This window comes from Centruroides vittatus, unplaced genomic scaffold (assembly GCF_030686945.1).
Source record: "Centruroides vittatus isolate TY-2023 unplaced genomic scaffold, ASM3068694v2 contig_864, whole genome shotgun sequence".
NCBI classification, from domain to species: domain Eukaryota; kingdom Metazoa; phylum Arthropoda; class Arachnida; order Scorpiones; family Buthidae; genus Centruroides; species Centruroides vittatus.
The window spans coordinates 152762-174064 of record NW_027122564.1 but is presented as its reverse complement, the minus strand read 5'-3'; the positions used below and the strand labels follow the sequence as shown (position 1 = coordinate 174064).

General features: G+C 33.7%; 1 protein-coding gene across 4 annotated transcripts in view; it reads left to right on the top strand.

Annotated features, from left to right (window-relative positions):
• LOC136982824 (PH and SEC7 domain-containing protein 1-like) overlaps positions 1 to 21303 on the top strand; it is a 158441-nt gene that overhangs the window by 121585 nt on the left and 15553 nt on the right. For all 4 annotated transcript variants that reach the window (XM_067279351.1, XM_067279350.1, XM_067279352.1 and 1 more), the window contains exons 8-9: positions 6617 to 6698; positions 20755 to 20825. In XM_067279351.1, the coding sequence (XP_067135452.1) occupies positions 6617 to 6698; positions 20755 to 20825 (153 nt within the window). The remainder of the gene's footprint in view (positions 1 to 6616; positions 6699 to 20754; positions 20826 to 21303) is intronic.

The following is a 21303-nucleotide window of genomic DNA, read 5'->3' as shown; positions in this document are numbered from 1 at the left end:
TGTGATTGGGAATATCATACCTTGAAATCATGTTCATGTAACAATAACATTTCATACTGATGATGCCACGAAGAAAGCCCAGAAACATTTATCATCACAGCATCATCAAAGTGAACCAAGATGGACGAGTTTTTTAACATATCATGAAGTGCTAATGATCATATGTACTTTGTTGCTTTTTGGCCTATAATATATACAGTTTATGTCAGCTTTGTTACAGCATAATGTATGATCTTGTAATATATGTGTTTATATAAAAAAAAGGATAGAAATCTCAAGAGGCTGAATAATTTTGAGTATAAATGTTTTTTTATGTAGAAGGTCTAAAAAACGAAAATTTTTTTGAATAAGGGATATTTTCCTGGGAGTGCAAGAAATTCATTGTTCACAATATAACAGATTTTCAGAACAATGAATGATTTTCAACACTCCAAGCAATCCATTAAAACAAGATTCTAGTGTATTGTGATGTTTGTTATATGAGATGTACTGTATCCTGCAAGCAGAATAGTATAATAAAATAGACTTTGATACAAATTTGTAACACAACATACTTTATTTTTCTCAACGAACTGGTTCTTTTGTTTATTTAGATCCCAACTTCTTGTCAACCCTAGATTATTTCAGGTACTGTACACAGGCGTTGAACATTACTTTATCCAACCATCAAAATTTTCTTAATGCACGACACATAAACGCAGGACAATCTAACTAAATCTAACTTACAACTATCTTACAAACTACTTTACAACTAAAGGAAATAGAAAGGATGGGGAATAAGCATTAAGGACCAAGTAATGAGAAGGTAAAGAAATACCTGGGGTTTTCTTGTCGATGTATCCTAGGGTAATACACCATGTTCAAGTCTATTCTCCTTTCTCTTAGATTCTTTTAAATTATTTTGGCCGTAGACCTCCTTGTCTCTTACTTGTCTCAATTTTCTATTGAATGTTCACTGTTCTGTCTTCTCTCTCTGATCCCTCGGCACCTCGCAGTCCCATCTCATTTTATTCCTCTTTTATGATCTTTCTTTACTCTATCTTTGCATTTGGGAGCACTGCCTTCTCCTTGCCTTTTTCTTCAGGATCCGTCCCAAAACTGACCTCTCTCCGACCGTTTTGCCTCCAGGCTTAACACCCTTTTTTGTTTTCACGTGTTCCGGGAATTGGTAGTCTTACCCCAAAGGGAGAAGGGTTAAGAGAGAATGTTCTAGAAAGAGTCTTTTAAACAAAGAGAAAGGAAAGAACTTAAAACTAAATCAATTAAAAATATACAAAAATATATAACACGCATGGCTGACGGCCACAGTATTAACACTTAGTTTACAAGTCCATGTGGTATTAAAAAATAAAATACTGAAGGGGAAAAATAAATTAGTTGTATATCTGATAAAGATAAACTATCTGAAATTTGTAATCATGTATTTTATAATGAATTAACTTACTAATTAAATGAAAATAAGACTTCTTTATGTTGTTTAATTTAAATTGAAAATGAAAAACTACTAACAGACCAATAGCTTAAAATGAGAGGTAATATACAGTAGATATAAAGACTATTTACCATAAAGTCTCCATTATATATTTAGCTTCATTTATCCTCATTTTCACAAATTAGTTACACAAATCCATTTAATAGTATTGCTCATGATTATTGACTATATACAGTCATTATAGTAAGCAAAGTCATTTAGTTAATAAATGAAATTTACCATTAGCAAAGTAAGCTAAAATACTATACTGACTGAAATATGCCGTCATAGGACAGCATCACTAAATTTGTCTTGAATAAATTGTGCACTTTGACTCTGTCACAATTTTTGGAAAAAAGTGCTTGGATTATTCAAGAAATACAGTACAGTAGAGCGTCGAAAAGTGGAACCAATTGGGGACTCGGGTCCTTCCAGTTAATGATTTGTTCCAGTTTCCGACTTTGTACGAAAAAATACATTAACCTGTCCGATGTTCAAATTTTTCTCCGTTGCGTATCGCTTCCTGTTGAATTTTTCTCCGTTGCGTGTCGCTTCGTGTTGAATTTTCGTCGATTTTAAGCCTAACGAAAATTTTTATAATAATCATCGAGGTTATCGTATCGTTAAAAATTATTTCTGCATTTTGTACAAACAAAATAAATATATTAAAGAATATAAAAAACATGAAAATTATACTTTAGAAGTAAATTTAGTATCAAAAACATTCGATTCAGCACGACACAGTCCGACTGAAAATCGTTCCACTTTCCGGCCATTCCACTTACCGACGTTCCACTTATCGACGCTCTACTGTAATTAAAATAATACTCAATACCAAAGTTGTACTTTTAAACTGGTCCGACTATATTTTAATTTTAATGGTAGACAGATTAGTTATAGAGTTTTGAGTTATAGAGATTAGTTATTATTCATTCTCTCCATTTGATTACTGAATTAATTTCACATATCAGTTCCTACTTACATATTCATTCCCATATAAATAACTGTATTCTTTGCAAAATAATTAATTTGTTACAATATCAATTGTAATTATATCATATAAATCATATGTGATAAGGTATTGCAATTATAATTTACATAACACAATAAACGACTTCTTCTAATAACACTGTGGTGTGTAACACAGAGATACAGACTAAAATCTTTCACAGTGTTGTATAATTGTATGTTATAATTGTAATATGTTGTGTTGTACAATTTACATATAAAAAATAATATTTTTTTCTCTAGTTTTATTTTTAGAATTCTTAGAAAATTGTTGACATTAATAATAAAAATATTTAATCTTTCATGTTACAGGATAAATATTAAATGCATTATACTAGGAGCTAAATTTTAGTAAATCACTAAATAACTTAACATTTAGTTACTTAACTAAGCAAATTACTTTAGGTTAATAAGTTTTCTATGTTAATACAACAATTAACATAATCTGATAAACAGCAAGTGCTTTCTGGATGTTGCATTCAATTTTTGACAGTCACCACAATGCACTGAAAGACTACAGGAAAAATTTAAAAAAGCTTAGTAGTGCCAATGGGAATCATGGACAAATTTTTCATTGTGTTATCTATGACAGTTTTAACCAGTTTTCTTTTTGTAGAAATGTAGACGTGTTGGATGGGCTCTATGTGTAGTACCCACCCAACACTTATTATATTTCTAGAAAACACACTGAGGAACAAAACTATATCTCAGAGTTCACAACATATATATTAAAACAAAGCAAATATACATAATGTGAGGCAATTTTCATGGAGATTTTTTAACTTATATGATGATATCTTCTGTGGATCAGGTTTAGTATTAATTTAAAGAACTAATACTGATAATGAGCAGTATTTAACTGTTTCTTGTTTTTTGTAGAAATACTTTTGCAATGTCTTCAAACAATAGTATAGATTTAGTAGAGTTTAATAATAATTTAAGTAATTATATAAACAATGTTAAAAATAACAAAAAAGAAAATATTGAGAATGTTGCAGGAATTGTTTACTATATATTACGTTCATGTGAGAGTAGGAGTGTGCATATAGGAGAAAAAAAAATGCTATCATGTACAGCATAAATATATCTATTCCCAAACATTCTTAACATAAAATGTTTTATAATACTTGTATGATAGCTTGTTTTAACGAAACCATATACCAAACTAAATTATGTCATTTAGTTTGGGAAATGTATTTGAGATACTTTTTCGTCCCTCTTCAGTCCCTTTTACAAATTATTTTTACTAGTTTCATTTTTTTTTAACTTTAGTATAATGTTTGTTTTAAATATTTGATTTTTTCTATTCTTTTTCTTTTCTTACTTAATTCAGAAAATAGAAACTAGTAAAAAGTATCTGTTAAAGGAATTGAAGAGGCACAGAGTGTCCAAAATGCATTTCCTAAATAAAACAATATTATTTAGTATTTGATATGTGTCTTCCTTAAAAGAAAGTATTGATAACTAACATAACTTGTGAAAACTGGATTTAATTAAGTCCAAAGCACTTCACTATAGCAGAAATATTCAGCACAATTTTAGTTTGTGTTGGATATTTCTGGTATAGTGAAGTGCTTTGGAAGAAACTATTGCATAAGTTTTCTAAAACAATACAAAAAGGGATGTGAGTATTGAATACAAAACTATAAAATACATATACTGAAAAAATGATTAGAAATCTGCTTTGAAATAAAGATCCGTGGAGAATAGATGAGGTATTTATCACATCTTTAGCTCTTACTTGCACAGGCATCATATCATATACACTACATAAAAATCTATTATAGAAACAATAGTGCTTTACAACAGCACGTACATTTATAATACTTGTATGATAGCTTGTTTTAACGAAACCATATACCAAACTAAATTATGTCATTTAGTTTGGGAAATGTATTTTAGGCACTTTTTTGTCCCTCTTATTATATTGCAGAAAGAAGCTATTCTAAGCACATCATTTAGTCAGAATATTCATAAATACTTATATATATGTCAAAAACACAACAATTTTTTTCAATAGTTTTGCCTTGGTCTAGTATAGTACAAGGTAGTGGTATCAATGGAGAAAGGCACAATTTACCAACATAATGATAATGTCAATACTCAAAAATGTAATAATTGTTTTTAAATTATATATATAATGTAATAATGTATTTTATAATCATATCTTTGTAATTATGTTAAATGGAGAAAATTCACTTATTTCCATACTATTTTTAAAATATTAGTAATAAGATATTTTACTTTAATTTGTATGCCAAAAGACTACTGGATTAAATCAGGATACTTTACTGCTATTATTTTTAATTAAATTCTAAACTGTAAGTAACCAAGGATGGTTATATCAAAATTAAATATGTCTGGAAGGGAAGATCTGAATTCAGGTCCAGGTAGTATAACTGGCAATGCATCTGCACAGTAAGTGGGAGTTGTAGGTTTGAGTCCTGCTCCAGACTGATTCTTTTCTTCCAGAATATTCTAAATTATTTATTAAATATTAATTTAATTATAATTATTAAATTTAATAAGAGATGGCATCCAATGCCTACCTCTAATACCAAATTATTTAGAATTTAATTAAAAATAATAGCAGTAAAGTATCCTGATTTAATCCTATAATTTGGCATATTACTAAAATATCAGGCTTCAGGATGTTGATATATTTACTTTAATTTGTTTAAAAATAAAACAAACTGTTCAAAAAGAATTTTAAATATATATTTCATTTTAAATTGAAGAAGTCTTCATTTGTAGTAAAAGTGCATTTCATTAAATACAAGATTATTTAACATTTCGTTATTGTATCATTGAATTTGTGAAAATTGTTGAATTTTAAGGACATTTTCATGATGAATGAGAAAAATATATATATAATTCTAATAATTAACTAGAAATTTGTGTATTAAAGTTAATTACTACATTATTTTTGTTTTTCCTTTAATGCTCTTCAAATTAACTCATATAGATGTTGTCATATAATTTATGTAGATGAAGTGATAAGATCTTTGCTCATTTTTTTTTAAATTTCAATAATAAAAAAGTTTTTTTACAATAAAGAGGTATGTGATTTTATTGTTGAGCTATTTGGCATAAATTCATACTGTTTTTCAGAGATTTCTGACTCTTATAATATCCTTTATTCCTTCTCACTCTTAACTATTAATATATAGTATGGCTTCAGTTTGATTATTCAGCATTCAGAAAAGTTTTGAGTACCTCCTTTATTTCTGGATAAAATATTAAAAAGTTTATTTTTTATATAATTTTGTTTTTTATTCAATTAATTCATTGTTTAATACCATAATCAACATTATTCCAGTCTTACCCATTATTTACTTCACAAAAAATTTTTATTTCCATACATACATCGTTTGACTCTTTTTTTTTTTTTAGTTTTATCTTATTATTATCTTGACATCTAAAGTGTGTGTGTGTGTGTGTGTGTTTGTGTTTGTCTGTGCAAAATTTAAGTTTTGTTAATCCTGTTTGTTTTTTAATATATTTTTCCATTTAGTATGCTAACTGGAAATAGCTCCTCTATTAATCTTTTATTTTTTTATATACTTTAGTATTTCTGTCCCTATATCTACATTTATTTCATTTGATTAATTTATACAGTATATTTCCTTTTCTCTTTTAAATTTAACGGTTGATTGTAATGTTTATGAAGTACATCCTTTTTCATGTTAATATTTTCATAAAATAAAATAAAATATTTGAAAATTTAAGATATAAGAAATATCAGTTTTTCAAATACTTAACAAACTATATTAGTTTTTCAAGTGTTCAGATACAGAAAAATCAATTATGAAACTAGAAACAAAAATTATTTGCTTAGGGACACCAAAAATTATTTATGTTGATATATCTTTAACTTCACTTTGAGATATCCTCAGTGATGACCTGAAGTGAGACTGAAACAGAATGACCCAAAATAAATAATTTTTGGTATCCTTAAACAAGCAGTTTTGTCACTTGATTTATCATTTTTACGGTGCCAAATTTTACATACAAGAAAAATCAATGCGATGGCACTAACACTGGAAGTGTTTTGAAAGGATGATGACATTCTTGATATGATAATGTGAAAATATCTTTATTCTGATAAGAAAATATTTTCTATGTTTGATATTTTAGGTTCCTAATCCAAATTCAGCAACTGAATATAAGAAAGGCTATGTTATGCGTAAATGCTGTATTGATCCAAATGGGAAAAAAAGTAAGCTTTATTTTATAAATCTATTCTATGAAATATACAAAAGAAATTTATATGTTTCAATACTTTTAATATATTGTAAAAATTTTAAATGAAATAATGCACAAAGCATATTAATGTTTTTAAATATCAAATGAACAGCCAGATTCCTTTATTGGACTACTGCTTAAGGCTACCATATATCTCGGCAGATAAGACGAGGTATAAATTTTCGTCAAAGTTTCATAGTTTTAGCTTATATCTGTCCTATAAGACGATCCCAAACTATCAACGACCTATGAATATAGTTTAGATCAGCAATCATCATCTGAATAATAAAACTGTATAGTGTATACGGAATTATGTCCTATTTGTAATTTTCCAGAATAAACAAATTTATTTTTTTGCATCTGGCAGCACTGCCTTGCGATTGTTGCTAGCATTTGCACTGATTCGGCATTCGGGTAATGACCTTAACTATTCACAAAAACGTCGTATGAGCTATTCTATTTTGTGCACATACCCTACTCTCTACTAGTAAATAATTACGGTTTGTCCGTTTTTTTATAATGGTTTTAATTTATATAAATTTCAATCTAATTTTTTGTATCTGTCCTATAAGACAACCCTGGATTTTGGGGGCCTTTTTTATGATTCAACTATCGTCTTATCTGCTGAGATATACAGTAATTAATTATTGGGTTGGTAGCATATGTTGTTATAATGTTATTTTATATTTACTACTTGAATTTATTAGAATAAATTTACAAATTAAATTTTATGTATAGGAAAATTTTGATCTAATATTTGTTTAATCTGAATCAAAACAGAAATATTATTTATATTTTACAACATCTACAATTAATACGAGTGTATGAAAGCATAAACATGCTATTCTAAAATTTAAGTTATATTTATAAGAAAACAATTATATCAAGTTTAAAATAATGCAAAAATTTTTTTTGTAGAATTCTGAAATTGTTTGAGATTAAATTTTTAAATAAAACTGCCTTGAATATGATGGAAGCAACTGTACTATTATATAAATATAAGATGTGCGCTTGCACTAGTTGTTACAGCGTTTCCTGTAAAACGCTGTAACAACTAACACAAGCATACATCTTTCAAATATTGAAATTTTAAGAAATTTGAAAATTTTGAAGATAGAAAACATTGGATACTGGAAGTTTTAAAAATTAGAATAAAACCAGGAAATATTTATAGAACACCTGAGGAAGACCCTAGAAAGTGGGTCAAAAACATGCGTGATACATTCTAAATTTTTTATCTGCAAAGCTATATAAGGTTAGTGAGATGTATTTATATTAGAGCTTTGTTCTTTGGATGAAGTTAATACAACTGTTTGAGATTAAATTAATTAGTCCAATAAATGCAGCTATAATAAATTGAAGGGCTTATCATATCGACATATTTTGTGGACTGCCAAGACATTTTTTTCCTGGAATGAAGTTTTTAACTTCATAATGTGCACTACCAGCCACAGTTTACTTCATTATGCACACAAAATATATAATACCAAATATGTTTTACACTAAATGTCTAGTATGGTATTCAGAGTGAGCAAAGTTTTAGTCCCATATTCTTTGATGGCATCAGAACTAATGACTGCTATCTTAATATTCTACACACAATAGTAAATAAATGGTTCAATGACTTGCCATTGGAATTACAGCAGGTTTAATATCAGCAGAATGGCATAACAGCTCACTTCTGGGCAGACGTGCGTGGAACAGGACTGCATTGTTCATCAGTGTATGAAACGTATCCAGCAGCTATGCATGACATTGGTGAACTGTATAAGCAAAAGTGAGTTTTTAAAATGGTGATACCAAGTATGCTGCATGCTACCTATAACACCACTCTCAATTATCTACATCTTTGTACTGTCACTTGTGAGCTCAGCACAGCACGTAGTCTGTAGGTTTGAAAGAAAAGGAATGAAACAAAAAAAAGAGAAAACGAATAGTTGGTGGAAGCATATAGTTTGACAAACAAAGGTTTATTGGAGACGAAAACACAATTAAATAATAATACACAATTAAATAATAATACACAATCCAGTCATGGAATCCGATCGCGTCACAATCTTGATTCTATTTGATCGTCCCCTTCCTAATTTTCCTTCCTAATACGAAGCCCTCCTTTACCCGATAATCGCTACGAACCCGATGACAAAAATTAACACCAAGTAAAAGTTGGGGAACAGAGTATACAATGAAATATACGAACTTTCTCTTGTAACACAACAATTGTTGACAACTGTAACACTATAGTTAGTCTTCTTTGTTAGACAGTGATCCCTTCTTCCTTTCAAGTAATTCCTTCGATGGAAACAGATTACCTTTCAGCACTGTAACTTCCTCAATCCTGCGGTGGTTGATTCTCCTCTGCTTCGTTCTATTTCTAACAGCCTGTTATGTCTTCCGGTCACCAACACACATGAACAAAAAGAATTCCAAGGAGGAAAAAGCTGTCTCGCATGGGTTACACACATTTTTATATCTCCCTGCTAACCGACGTCACTCCATCCCACGTGATCTCGCTACAGGCCAGTCACCAAATTGAATGCCCAGCCAGCAGATAACTTGTGGTATCGAGGAAGGAAACAGAAAAGGACCCATACAAAAACATACACACAACACGACATAAATGAAAAACAAACAAAGATAATGATAAAAAAAATAATAATACATAATAGCCATGAAGCACTACATATCTCCCCTCTGAGGCGATTAACTATCGTAGTGTAATGTATGAGTCAATTTCTTGATGCCTTAAGTTGTACGGCCCCCTACTTACACCTTCATCAGCACTATTCCTACGTGAATCGACGTTGCCAACACCCTTTGCTGTAACGTCACTGTTCCTCATTCTTCTGTTTCAGTTCTCATCCTGACCCTCCTCTTCATCCTCTGTTTCATGATCTCTAGGTTTCCTTTACTTCCTTTTTTCTTTATATGATCGACATGGACAGTCTCCCTGTCCTTAAGGCTATATCTCTCCACATAGTACATAGTAGGATTCACAGCTTTAATGAAACAGAAGGGCCCCTTGTATTTATCCACAAACTTATTTTTCTTTACCCACACCTTTTGTTCCACCAAAAACTTCTCCAATTTCCACCCCTTACTCCTGTACTCTCTTCTTTTCTCGTTAAATTGGGTAGCATGTTTCCCTGCCGTCTCCCTTAGAGCACGAAGTTTGGTAATGAGAAACGTCCTACACTCATTAGTTGTACTTTCATCTATGTGTTGGTCAAAATTTGAAATGCGGGGGTCTATTCCATATAAAAGGAATGCAGGCGACTCGCTAATTGCCAAGTAGTAAGAGTTATTATAAGTGAAGCATGCTGGATAAATCGTCTCATCCCACTCTGCCCCTCTCCTCTCTGAGGACTTTGACATCATCTCTATTGATGATTTGTTAACTCTTTCACATAACCCATTTGAACACGACCTATAGGCTGTAGTCTGTTTCTCTTGATTCCAAGCCACTTACAATAATCGGAAAATAGGGATGAAAGAAAATTCGTCCCCCTATCCGAGATGATAACTTCAGGGGTGCCATAACGGCAAATTATTGTGTTAAAAGTAGCATTACTAATCGACCATGCTATTTGATCTTTCAAGGGGTGAACTTCTACAAACTTAGTGAAAATGTCAATCATAACAAGAATAAAACTATTCCCCCGATTCATCGTACTAAGGGGCCCTGTGATGTCGACAGCAGTCATCTGGATAGGAGCATTAGCAACCTCATTCTCCTGAAATGGGGCTTTCCCCTTGTGGAGATTGTACCTTTCACAGGACCTAACCACTTCCTGCACTTTATTCTTTAGGTTTCAGACATAATAATGCTTTTTGATGCTTCTCATTGTCTTCTGTATTCCCCAATGCCCCAACAAACTATCATTAGGAATTGCCTTAATCAACTCCTTGGAAATGTCTTCCCCCACACAGATCTGGCTGGAACACTCATCGTGGGCTCTAAAATAACTTTGCCTATATAAGCATTTGTCCACTACTATATACTGCATCCTACTTCTTATGCCGTTGCCATCAGAAGTTCTCATTAAATCCCGTTTAATGGATCCAATAAATTTGTCTCTGTCTTGTGACAAACGTATTTCGTACCTATCAGGAACAGCAGGATTCATGAACCCTATTTCGACATAGTATACCTCATTAACATTTTTCGACAAAAATTCAGTTACCTTATTGTTTACAACCTTAACATGTTGCACCTCAATGTCATAATCCACGAGCTCCATCACCCACCTGATTAAGCGATTGCTTCCATTTTTGATGTTACTAAGAAAGACCAGTGGTATGTGATCAGAGAGAATTATTGTCCTTTGCCCCAAGATTGTAAGGAACTGAGTCCGAGCGTTATTTTTATTTTATTAGTATTTTTCGTTTTATTATATTTTGTTTGGGGCTTATGTTTAATTAGGACGAAAGTTCTCCACTACTCTCTTATTAGTAACCAAAAAAGAAGATAATAAACCAACTCACGAAAGAACGAGCACCGTAGGAAAAAATCACGCGCACTTGCGCTGCCCAGCGGAAATAAACAGTCCGCAGAAAAAGAATGGAGGGGGAATCCCCACACTGTGAGGCTCTGGATAGGTCCGAACCTCACTGAAATTCGCGTTAAAATCATTTATTTTTAGAAAAAAATTATTTTTTTTAGAGGAAAAAAAAATAGAAGTTAGAAATAGTTTTTCTTAAAGAAAACGACGCGAACTTTTAAACAATAGAACAATGGGGAAACGTAGATCGTCTATCTCCGAGTGGGAATCGAATTAAACTTCGATTTTGACCTCTCCCGCGCCCTCGAAAGGTTTCGAATTGTCACCAGGTGACGAGAAGAGACCAATCGGAAAGCGGAATCGGAGGAAAACAGATAAAACCCGAGAATTCAAGGACGCGAGGGCTTCTTCTCCCGAAAGTTCCAAGTGACGGATCTATTGTTGTGTGTGTGTCTGGTGCCCATCTTCGTCTCCGTCTCCCGACCTCGGATCGACATCTTTCCATCAACGGAAGTCGACCGCATCGTCCTGGAGTCGAGGAGTCGTCGAGGGAACTGGCCATTCGCGACCTAGGGACACTCCTTCAAAATGAGACTATATTCGAAAGGAGAGGAAGACCCAGAGACTGCTGCCGACCTAGAACTTCCAAGATCGCGGAAATCTTGTAAGCTTCTTTCGTGTCAAATAAACGGTTTCTTGTAACCGTAGAGTCTGTCTCAGTGCCGATCGCCCACATACGACCCTTTGGGACCGCTCGACCCTCTTGACATAGTCGGCACCCTGTCGGCAAACTCACAACACTCACTAGAAAAGAAATACTTACTAAACCATCATAAAACATCCCAGAAAATTGTGCTAAATGCTTTGTAAACGGGTTGTAAGATTTTGTTGGAGAATTGAAGCTGCCAGAAAGAAATTTGATGTTAGAAAAACTAAGTATGTAAATAAGGGGAGTAACCTAGCTGAATTGTGACGTCACCTCACAGCATAAAACCAGCACGCTAACCGAAGATGATCGAGGTGATTCCTGATCGAGGTGTACTACTGAGTGAAAAATTCAAGGCGAAGTCCAGATTGAGAATTAGGTGGTCCAAGGTGTTTAAAGAGGAATTCGATTTGACAATAGTGAAAGGATTGAGGAAACAGGTTCCTAGTATAGTGAGGTGACGGATAGACGTTTAGTTTGTAAGAGATTTTGTTCATAGTTCTTAAGTATTTGATTTGTCGAATTTTCAAAGGGGAATTAAGATTAAGTTAAGCTAAGTAGCTGAGTTTTATTGTCGGGTTGACTTGTTGATTTTTGTTAATAAATTTTGTTTTGGATTATAGACAATTGTACATAGTTAAATTCAATTTACTAATTAAATATATTTGAAGCTTTTGCTTTGACTTGATATTTGTCGTTATTCTTACTAATTTTTTCGGTGCACGCATAAAAGCCCAGGCCTGGTAAACTAATCTCGAATCCGCGTAAAGTACCTGTTAGGTTAACGGAAGTTTTACCGGCTGCAGTTAGTGTCTGTTTCCTAAGATGCTAAAAATAGTACTTTACAAGATTAAAAACTTAAAATGTCTCAGGGCCATAATTATTGCCAAACATTCCTTTTCTATGGTAAAATAATTAACTTCATCCCCCTGAAACCTCTTACTGAAGTAGCCAATTGGTACTAAGCCCCCTTCTCTGCGTTGCTCGAGCACTGTGGCAGCCACTATCTTAGAGGCATCAGTGTGCAAGAAAAAGGGCTCATTAAAATCGGAGTGTGCTAATAATGGTAGTTTGGTGATAGCTTCGATATAAAAAAATAAAATAAAACTATACATGGAATATGGCATTTCGCCACACTATGAAACATTAAGGACAGTGAAGAGAGCACTTGTATTGGTAAATGAAAATACACATTAATATATTTTGAGAAGAAGAAGAAGAAGAAGAAAGATATCCAAGAAGGTACACTAGCTTCAGTATTTAAACAGTATATTATAGTTTAATTATATAACCACTTTTAGAAAAATTATGTAAATTGTACAGATACTTCTGACTTGATTATTTTATCAAAGTAGGATTCTTATTCGAACCTATAAAAATGATATGTCAAGGTATTTTAATGAAGATGAATTATAATCTAACTTCTAATATTCAAAAGAAAAAAAATAAGTATATAATACTATTACTATACACTATTTCTGAATTTTTTTCAACAGAGTAATAAAAATCAAAGTACATTTTTTAGTGTTATTTCAATATTTCACACTTAAAATATTTTTAAAATTAAATATCAAACTATAATCTTAACTGTCATTTGACTCCATTCTTCTTCCAACTTTGTGTTGATGTTTTTTCTTTTTGTTAATTTTGTAAGTCTTTAGAAATACTAATTAGATGTTAATTTTTGTCTATGATTTCAGTTTTTTCTTAATTCTTTCATATGCTCATTCATTTTCATTGCATGCTGTGGCTAAATGCCATTTGTGTAATATATAGTTATATTTTATTTTAACTTAGAATATATTTTTCCTTCTCTTTCCTATTCATATTATCTTTACTTCCTGGAACCCTTCCCTGACCGGTGCTTAACGGCTTAACAATAGGTGACCCCATTATGGACAATAGGACTGTACGCACCCCTCAGGGGTAGAACTAAGAAAAAGGGTCACTTTTGAGTCAGAGCTGAAGGAGGAAAGACGAGAAAGAGAGAGCTCCCAAATACGTCTTCGAGACCACGTGGGTGAAGACAAAGAGAACTTTATGTGTAGTGAAAGTGTTGACTGTTTTTTTTTTCGTCATTAAGAAGAGATTTATCATATACACCGTTATATGTACCGTTATGTGCACCTCATCGCATTAGTGCCAAAATAGTTGGGTACCCATTCCTTTTTTTTCTTCTCCTATCAGTTATTTTATTGTCCTAAATTCTTCTATCATTCTTCATTAGTTGTAATTAATTATAAGTTTAGAATTAAGATCTATATATGTTTGTAATCGCCCTTTGTAAAATAATTATCTATGTATCGGAATAGTCGTCACGAGACCTGAAGCTTATGTCATTATATTTTTGTCGGGTTCCGTACTAATATTACCTGTGTTGGAGATAGAGATATTATAGCTGGCATCCCACAACCCTTCCTGTATCTATATACGCGAATAAAAGATCCTGTTGTAAATATTTATTCCAGTTTCTTTGTGTACCACATTCGCGATCATCACAATGTGTCCGCGACAGGATGCCAGTATTAATGGTCCAATTCGACTGTGAACTTATCTCTATCCTGACGGTGGTTTATTTGGTCAGTAGACCGATCTGTGACTTTGTATTATTTTTTGCTATTGTAAAAAGGTCTGTGGTATTATGGCGACCAACTGTCCTGTCGAGACGACTACGTCAAACGATATGACCACATCCAATCCTCCTCTTGTGGTTACTGGGTTTCTGGGGATGATCCCCACGTTCTCGAACTCCCAGAATGACTTCGTTAACATCCAACAATTCTTTCAGACAGTGGAAAACATATCACGTCTGGCCGAGTGGAACGACAACGTTAAGATAGCTGTCCTCCAGGCAAAACTGAAAGGGAAACCCCTAAATACATTTTTTTGCCTCCTCGAACAATACCCAGGTTCATTTAACGATATTAAACGCAATCTTGTAAAATGTTTCGAAAGGAAGGCCCCTAAAGAAAGGAATGTAATCGATCAAATTATGAGCATTAGACAAGGTGTTAACGAGTCAGTTACGGACTATGTAATTCGCGTTAAAACGTTGTTCTCCAGGACAATTAAAGTAAATAACAATATGGCAACTTTGAGGGACAATGTTATCTTGGAAAGATTCGTGAAAGGACTGAGTAATCGAATCAAACCCAATGTTTTGAGGTGCAATCCTAAAACATTAGAGGAAGCGTTTGACTTTGCAGAAAACGAGGAGCAGATCAAGGCTGAGTGTAGTAATTCAGCTGACAAGAGGAACATCAACATCGCTTCTCAACATCCTCCTAACAATCAAGGTAGTGAAGAAGATATACCGGGAGAGGAAAAAGGGCACGAAATAGATCGTATAAGGAACCTGGAAGAGGAAGTTAAGTTGTTAGCTGATTCTGTAAACCGATTAATTCAAACGCAAAAAGGGAATACTAATCGTAGCGAGCGCCGTGCTTGCTTCATATGTGGCGAACATGACCATATCACCCGGAATTGTCCTACCCGAAATAAGCGTAATTTAAACTGAACAAGGAGTATGGTGAAGGTCAGTACCATACTCTCTATTCCGAAATTAATCTGACCCCTGATGTCATAATTTCCAAAAAGGGTTTACCCATAATTGAGGGCTCCAGTCTCGGAAGGAAGATAAGGTTCCTAGTTGATACTGGTGCTGAAAATTCTTTATGCAATCTGACTATAGTTGAGGCCATTCCTAGAAGAATATTAGAGGGCCTGAGCATTGAGAGCGCTAATTTCGCGGTTAGGGGTATTAGCGGTGCGGTGAATAGTTGCGAATACCTCCTTCATACTAAAATAAAATTCTTGTGTAATACTTGCCCTATAGATATCACTTATATAAGGTTTCCTGAGAACTTGGAGTATGAAGGCATATTGGGGGTTGACATTATATCTAAACTCCCTGAACTACTGGAAAGGGTTAACGATGCTTTTAGGAAGGAGTCCTCCCAACGATTAAACACCTCTAGTAACTCACTGAACTGTTCCAACTCTGTATCTGTTAAATTACCAAATTTAGAAGGGCTTACCGAAGATGTTAGAACCAAAATTATTGACATATTTAAGAAACATTCCCACTGCTTCGCTTCTGATATATCTGAGTTAAAAGGCACGAAAGATTTTGTACATCTACCCATTATCGAGACCCCAGTCCCCATAAACGTCCGTCAATATAGGATCCCAGAATGCTATTTAAAGGAGCTCAAAAGGTTAATATCCTCTTATGTCGAAGCAGGGATCATTGAGGAAAGCACTTCAGAATGGAACTCCCCAATCCATGTCGTGGAGAAAGATAACGGGGAATTGCGTATGACTCTAGATTTGAGACGTATCAATGAAGTAACTCGCCCCCAGGAATTTCCCCTGTCCAGAGTGGATGGAATTCTTAGCAAGCTTCATGGCAACCAATACTTCTCTGTCCTCGACCTAAAATCTGGTTACTTTCAGATCCCCTCTGCGAGGCCTATATTTGCTTTTTCCACTCCCTGGGGAAAGCATCAAATGTGCCGTTTACCCCAGGGAGCAAAAAACAGCGGCTGGTATTTTCAGTATGTTATGACTAAGCTCCTCGGCCAATTTATTGGAATAAATTGCTTCGTCTTTCAAGATGACGTCGTCCTTTTTTCAAAAACTATTGAAGAACACCTTACCCTTATCGATAAGATATTAAGCATCTTGGATTGCGCTAATTTGAAATTACACCCCAGTAAAAGCAAATTCATATTAGAAGAGGTCTCTTACTTAGGTCACATAATTAAACGTGACGGCATCCTCCCTGACAAAAAAAATGTAAGTGCCATTCTTAATGTCAACCCACCTGTAAATGTAAAGGGAGTTAGGAGTTTCCTGGGGATGGTTGGGTGTTTCCGCGCCTTCATTCCAAATTTCGCAGAGATCGCAACACCCCTTACCAATTTAACTAAGAAGGGTATAAAGTTCAAATGGGATGATCATTGTGACAATAGCTTTCAAAAATTCAAACTTTTATTAACTCAACCCCCTGTTCTTGTTCACCCTGATTTCGCTGAACCCTTCCATATACAGTCAAACCTGTTTTTATGCGGGGGATAGGGACCGCATTAAAAAAAACGCATAAAAAAAATCTCACGAAACTTCACGAATTGCTGTAAATAATAGTTTTCGCGATACAATTAAAAAATATTTTTTTTATGCAGTCAACAGGGACCGCATAAAAAAAGTCTCACATAGAAAATAACTCAAAACCGTACGAAATAGAATTTATTGACAACAGATGTCAGCACTTGATTGCATCGTCTGGTCTATCGTCTGTTTTACATATTTTTGTCCAGGTGGTGTTTTGTTGACTTAAAAAGTAAATTATTTCATTTTTCGCATATTCATGCAATAATATTACTATAATAAGTGCATTTATGCTATAATAAGTTTATTTAGCTATAATAAGTCAACGTAAGACATGACGAATCGCACGAGACTAGTCGCCAACTATACCGCACAAATTAAAAATTCGCATTAAAAAAATTGCACAAATAAAAATCGCACATAAAAAGAGCGCATAAAACAGGTTTGACTGTATATACCGACGCCTCGGAGCTATGTGCTGGCGCTGTTCTGGGACAGATGAGAAAAAAAAAATTTGCCCCGATCGGTTACTTCGGTAAAAAGTTTCATGGGGCAGAGCTCAGATATTCGACAATTGAAAAGGAGTGTCTGTCCATTATACTAGCCCTACGGCATTTTAAACCAATCATCCTAGGCCATGAAGTAAATATTTATTCCGACCACAAGCCGTTAACTTATATCAAAACGATGCAAAATCACAACAAGAGATTGATGCGTTGGTCAATCGAACTATCTGATTATAGTTATAATATATATCATATCAAGGGAAAATTAAACCCGGTTGCTGACTGGCTTTCGCGCCCTGAGATTCCCATTGGAGAGTTTGGATATACACAAGATTGTAATGTGAGCGCTAAGGATCGTAGTTTCTGGGAGAGGGTCGTCGAGTCTCAGGATCAGGATAAGTTTTTCTCTAAAATGAAGGAGAACCTAAAAAAAATTTGTACACTCGAACCCGTGGATTCTTTCGATGGCATCCAACCTGAATTTCAGTTAGAAGGCAACGTATTGGTTCACGTTAAGCCTGATCAATACAGGTTACGTCATTGGAGGCGACCTTGAGTCGGCCCTAATATGGTTAGCGAAGTTATTAAGGCCTTTCATAACTCGGATATCGCAGGTCATTTTGGTGTAGAGCGAACTGCCAACCTAATTGATCGCCATTATTATATCCATAATGTTTACACTTTAGTCCGCCATTATATTCAAAAGTGTATAACATGTCAAAAATTTAATTTGCATTGGCATCGTGCCCCTTTTCAACAGACTGAAACGGCAGAGTTTCCCTTCCAAAAAGTAGCCATTGATATCGTTGGCCCTCTTCGTGTGACTCCACAGGGGAATAGGTACCTCTTCACTATCATCGACATATTTACTAAATACGCAGAGGTGGTCCCTATAAAGGATCAATCGGCCCAATCTGTTAGTGACGCTATACTCAATCACATTGTGTGCCGTTACGGTTGCCCAGAGGTCATCATGTCCGATAGGGGCAGTAATTTCACTTCTAGGATTTTCCGTGAGACTTGTGAGCTTTTGCACACCAAGCATAACATGACGACTGCTTATTGTCCATGCTCAAATTTGGTGTGTGAGAGGTTCAACAAGTCCATTTGTAGCGTCATCTCCCGCATATCGGGCGGCAACAATAAGGATTGGGACTTATTCGTTAACCCTGCGACCTTTGCCTATAATAATACAACTCACGCTTCCACTAGAGAGGCTCCGTCCTTCCTCTTATATGGCTACAACCCCCGGTTACCTTGGACCTTCCCTAGTAATGATACTATGATCAATGGGGATGAAAACCAGAAAAACAAATGGATTGACCGTTTGAATATTATACGTGACAACGCTTTCGCGTATGGCAAGCAAAAGAATTCCCTTAATAGAGAACGCATAAATTATGGCCGTAGTTATAGCACCTGGGCAGCAGGACAGAGGGTATGGTTGTTGAGAAAAAGCACTACAAAGAAACATGGAAAGTTCTCTCCTAAATACTTGGGACCTTTTAGAATTTCTCGTATTTTAGGACCCGTCACAGTTGAACTAGAGGGTAACGCACGCCGTGAAAAGTTTGCTGTCCATTCGGACAGGTTGAAACCATGCTTTTTTCCTGTAAAGTCACATAATTTGAAAAGAAATGACAAGACAACCCCTCTTGTTAGTGATGTAGAGGATAGTGAGACAGAGGACTACGATGTTCCTTTGGCCTACCTCCGGTATACTCCAACCGCTCCAGTTCAAGATCACCAGCAAAAACAACAATCTGAAGATACAACTTTGGACGATTATCAACACCTTTGTAAGGGAGGTAGTGACAAGCCTGGCCCCACCCACAGTTACCATCTTCGTAACAAAAAAGTCGATTACCGGAGGTTACACTACGGTAACTGACTGTTTCGTGGGGGGCATATGTGGCTAAATGCCATTTGTGTAATATATAGTTATATTTTATTTTAACTTAGAATATATTTTTCCTTCTCTTTCCTATTCATATTATCTTTACTTCCTGGAACCCTTCCCTGACCGATGCTTAACGGCTTAACAATAGGTGACCCCATTATGGACAATAGGACTGTACGCACCCCTCAGGGGTAGAACTAAGAAAAAGGGTCACTTTTGAGTCAGAGCTGAAGGAGGAAAGACGAGAAAGAGAGAGCTCCCAAATACGTCTTCGAGACCACGTGGGTGAAGACAAAGAGAACTTTATGTGTAGTGAAAGTGTTGACTGTTTTTTTTTTCGTCATTAAGAAGAGATTTATCATATACACCGTTATATGTACCGTTATGTGCACCTCATCGCATTAGTGCCAAAATAGTTGGGTACCCATTCCTTTTTTTTCTTCTCCTATCAGTTATTTTATTGTCCTAAATTCTTCTATCATTCTTCATTAGTTGTAATTAATTATAAGTTTAGAATTAAGATCTATATATGTTTGTAATCGCCCTTTGTAAAATAATTATCTATGTATCGGAATAGTCGTCACGAGACCTGAAGCTTATGTCATTATATTTTTGTCGGGTTCCGTACTAATATTACCTGTGTTGGAGATAGAGATATTATAGCTGGCATCCCACAACCCTTCCTGTATCTATATACGCGAATAAAAGATCCTGTTGTAAATATTTATTCCAGTTTCTTTGTGTACCACATTCGCGATCATCACAATGCTTTATTATTGTTTCTGTACTGCACTATTTTAGTTTTGTGCACTTCATCTTTCTGTCTAGGGAGATTCTTTTTTGAAAATGACTATGAACTCTTACACATGGACTTTGCAATTAACTTGACTTGAAGAATAATTAAATTTACAGTTTAAAGTATAATTTTTTAAAATTTTAGCATATATTCTACAATATGTAACATTAGTACACTATCTAAATTTACATCATTATGTATCATGAGAGTTACACAGTTATTTTTTAAATTTATTTCAATAATTTTTTAATACAATTTAATAGATTGATAATGAGCCTCAATAATTGTAAACTTTCCAAATTTCTGTTGTATACAGTATTTAAATTTTACAGTTCAGATAATTATTTAGTTAACTTTTTAGCATTACCATTTTCATTTGTAGTTAGATGATTTTATATTTTCATTTTCAATGTACAGTATATATCTTGTGTCAGCATTATATTATTATTTTTTGTAGTAGTAGTAGTAGTAATAGATTAATAGATTTTTTAATTAAAATTTTTTTTAATAGCTCCACTTGGAAAGCGTGGTTGGAAGATGGTTTATGCTACTTTGAGAGATTTAGTTTTATATCTACATAAGGTATTTTCTACAAAAACCTTAATAAACTTTTATTACTATAAAAATTGTAATGTAAATAATAATGCATTTTAGAAATTAAATTATTTAACATTGCATAAGATTGATAATTCTCCAACAATTAAATATAATGGAATGGATTCTTTTGAAAATCAATGTTTGTACACTTGTTGTAGAAAATATTCTTTAACATTATTATTTTTTACCAATCAGTTATCAAAACTATCACCAAGAATAATGAAATAAATAACCAAATAATGGAACAAGAAAATTGAATAACTGAAAATAAAACAATAAAATAATGCAAAACACACAAATATACCCAAAATCAGGGAAAGGATTAAAATTATTTAATGATACAAATGTTTTTTGTCAATTTCTAACAAACTTCATCAGGTATATCTTAACAAATACTGAACAGAACAGCATTAAGAAATCAAACACATTTAAATATAAAGACTTAAAGTAGTTTGAATCTTAC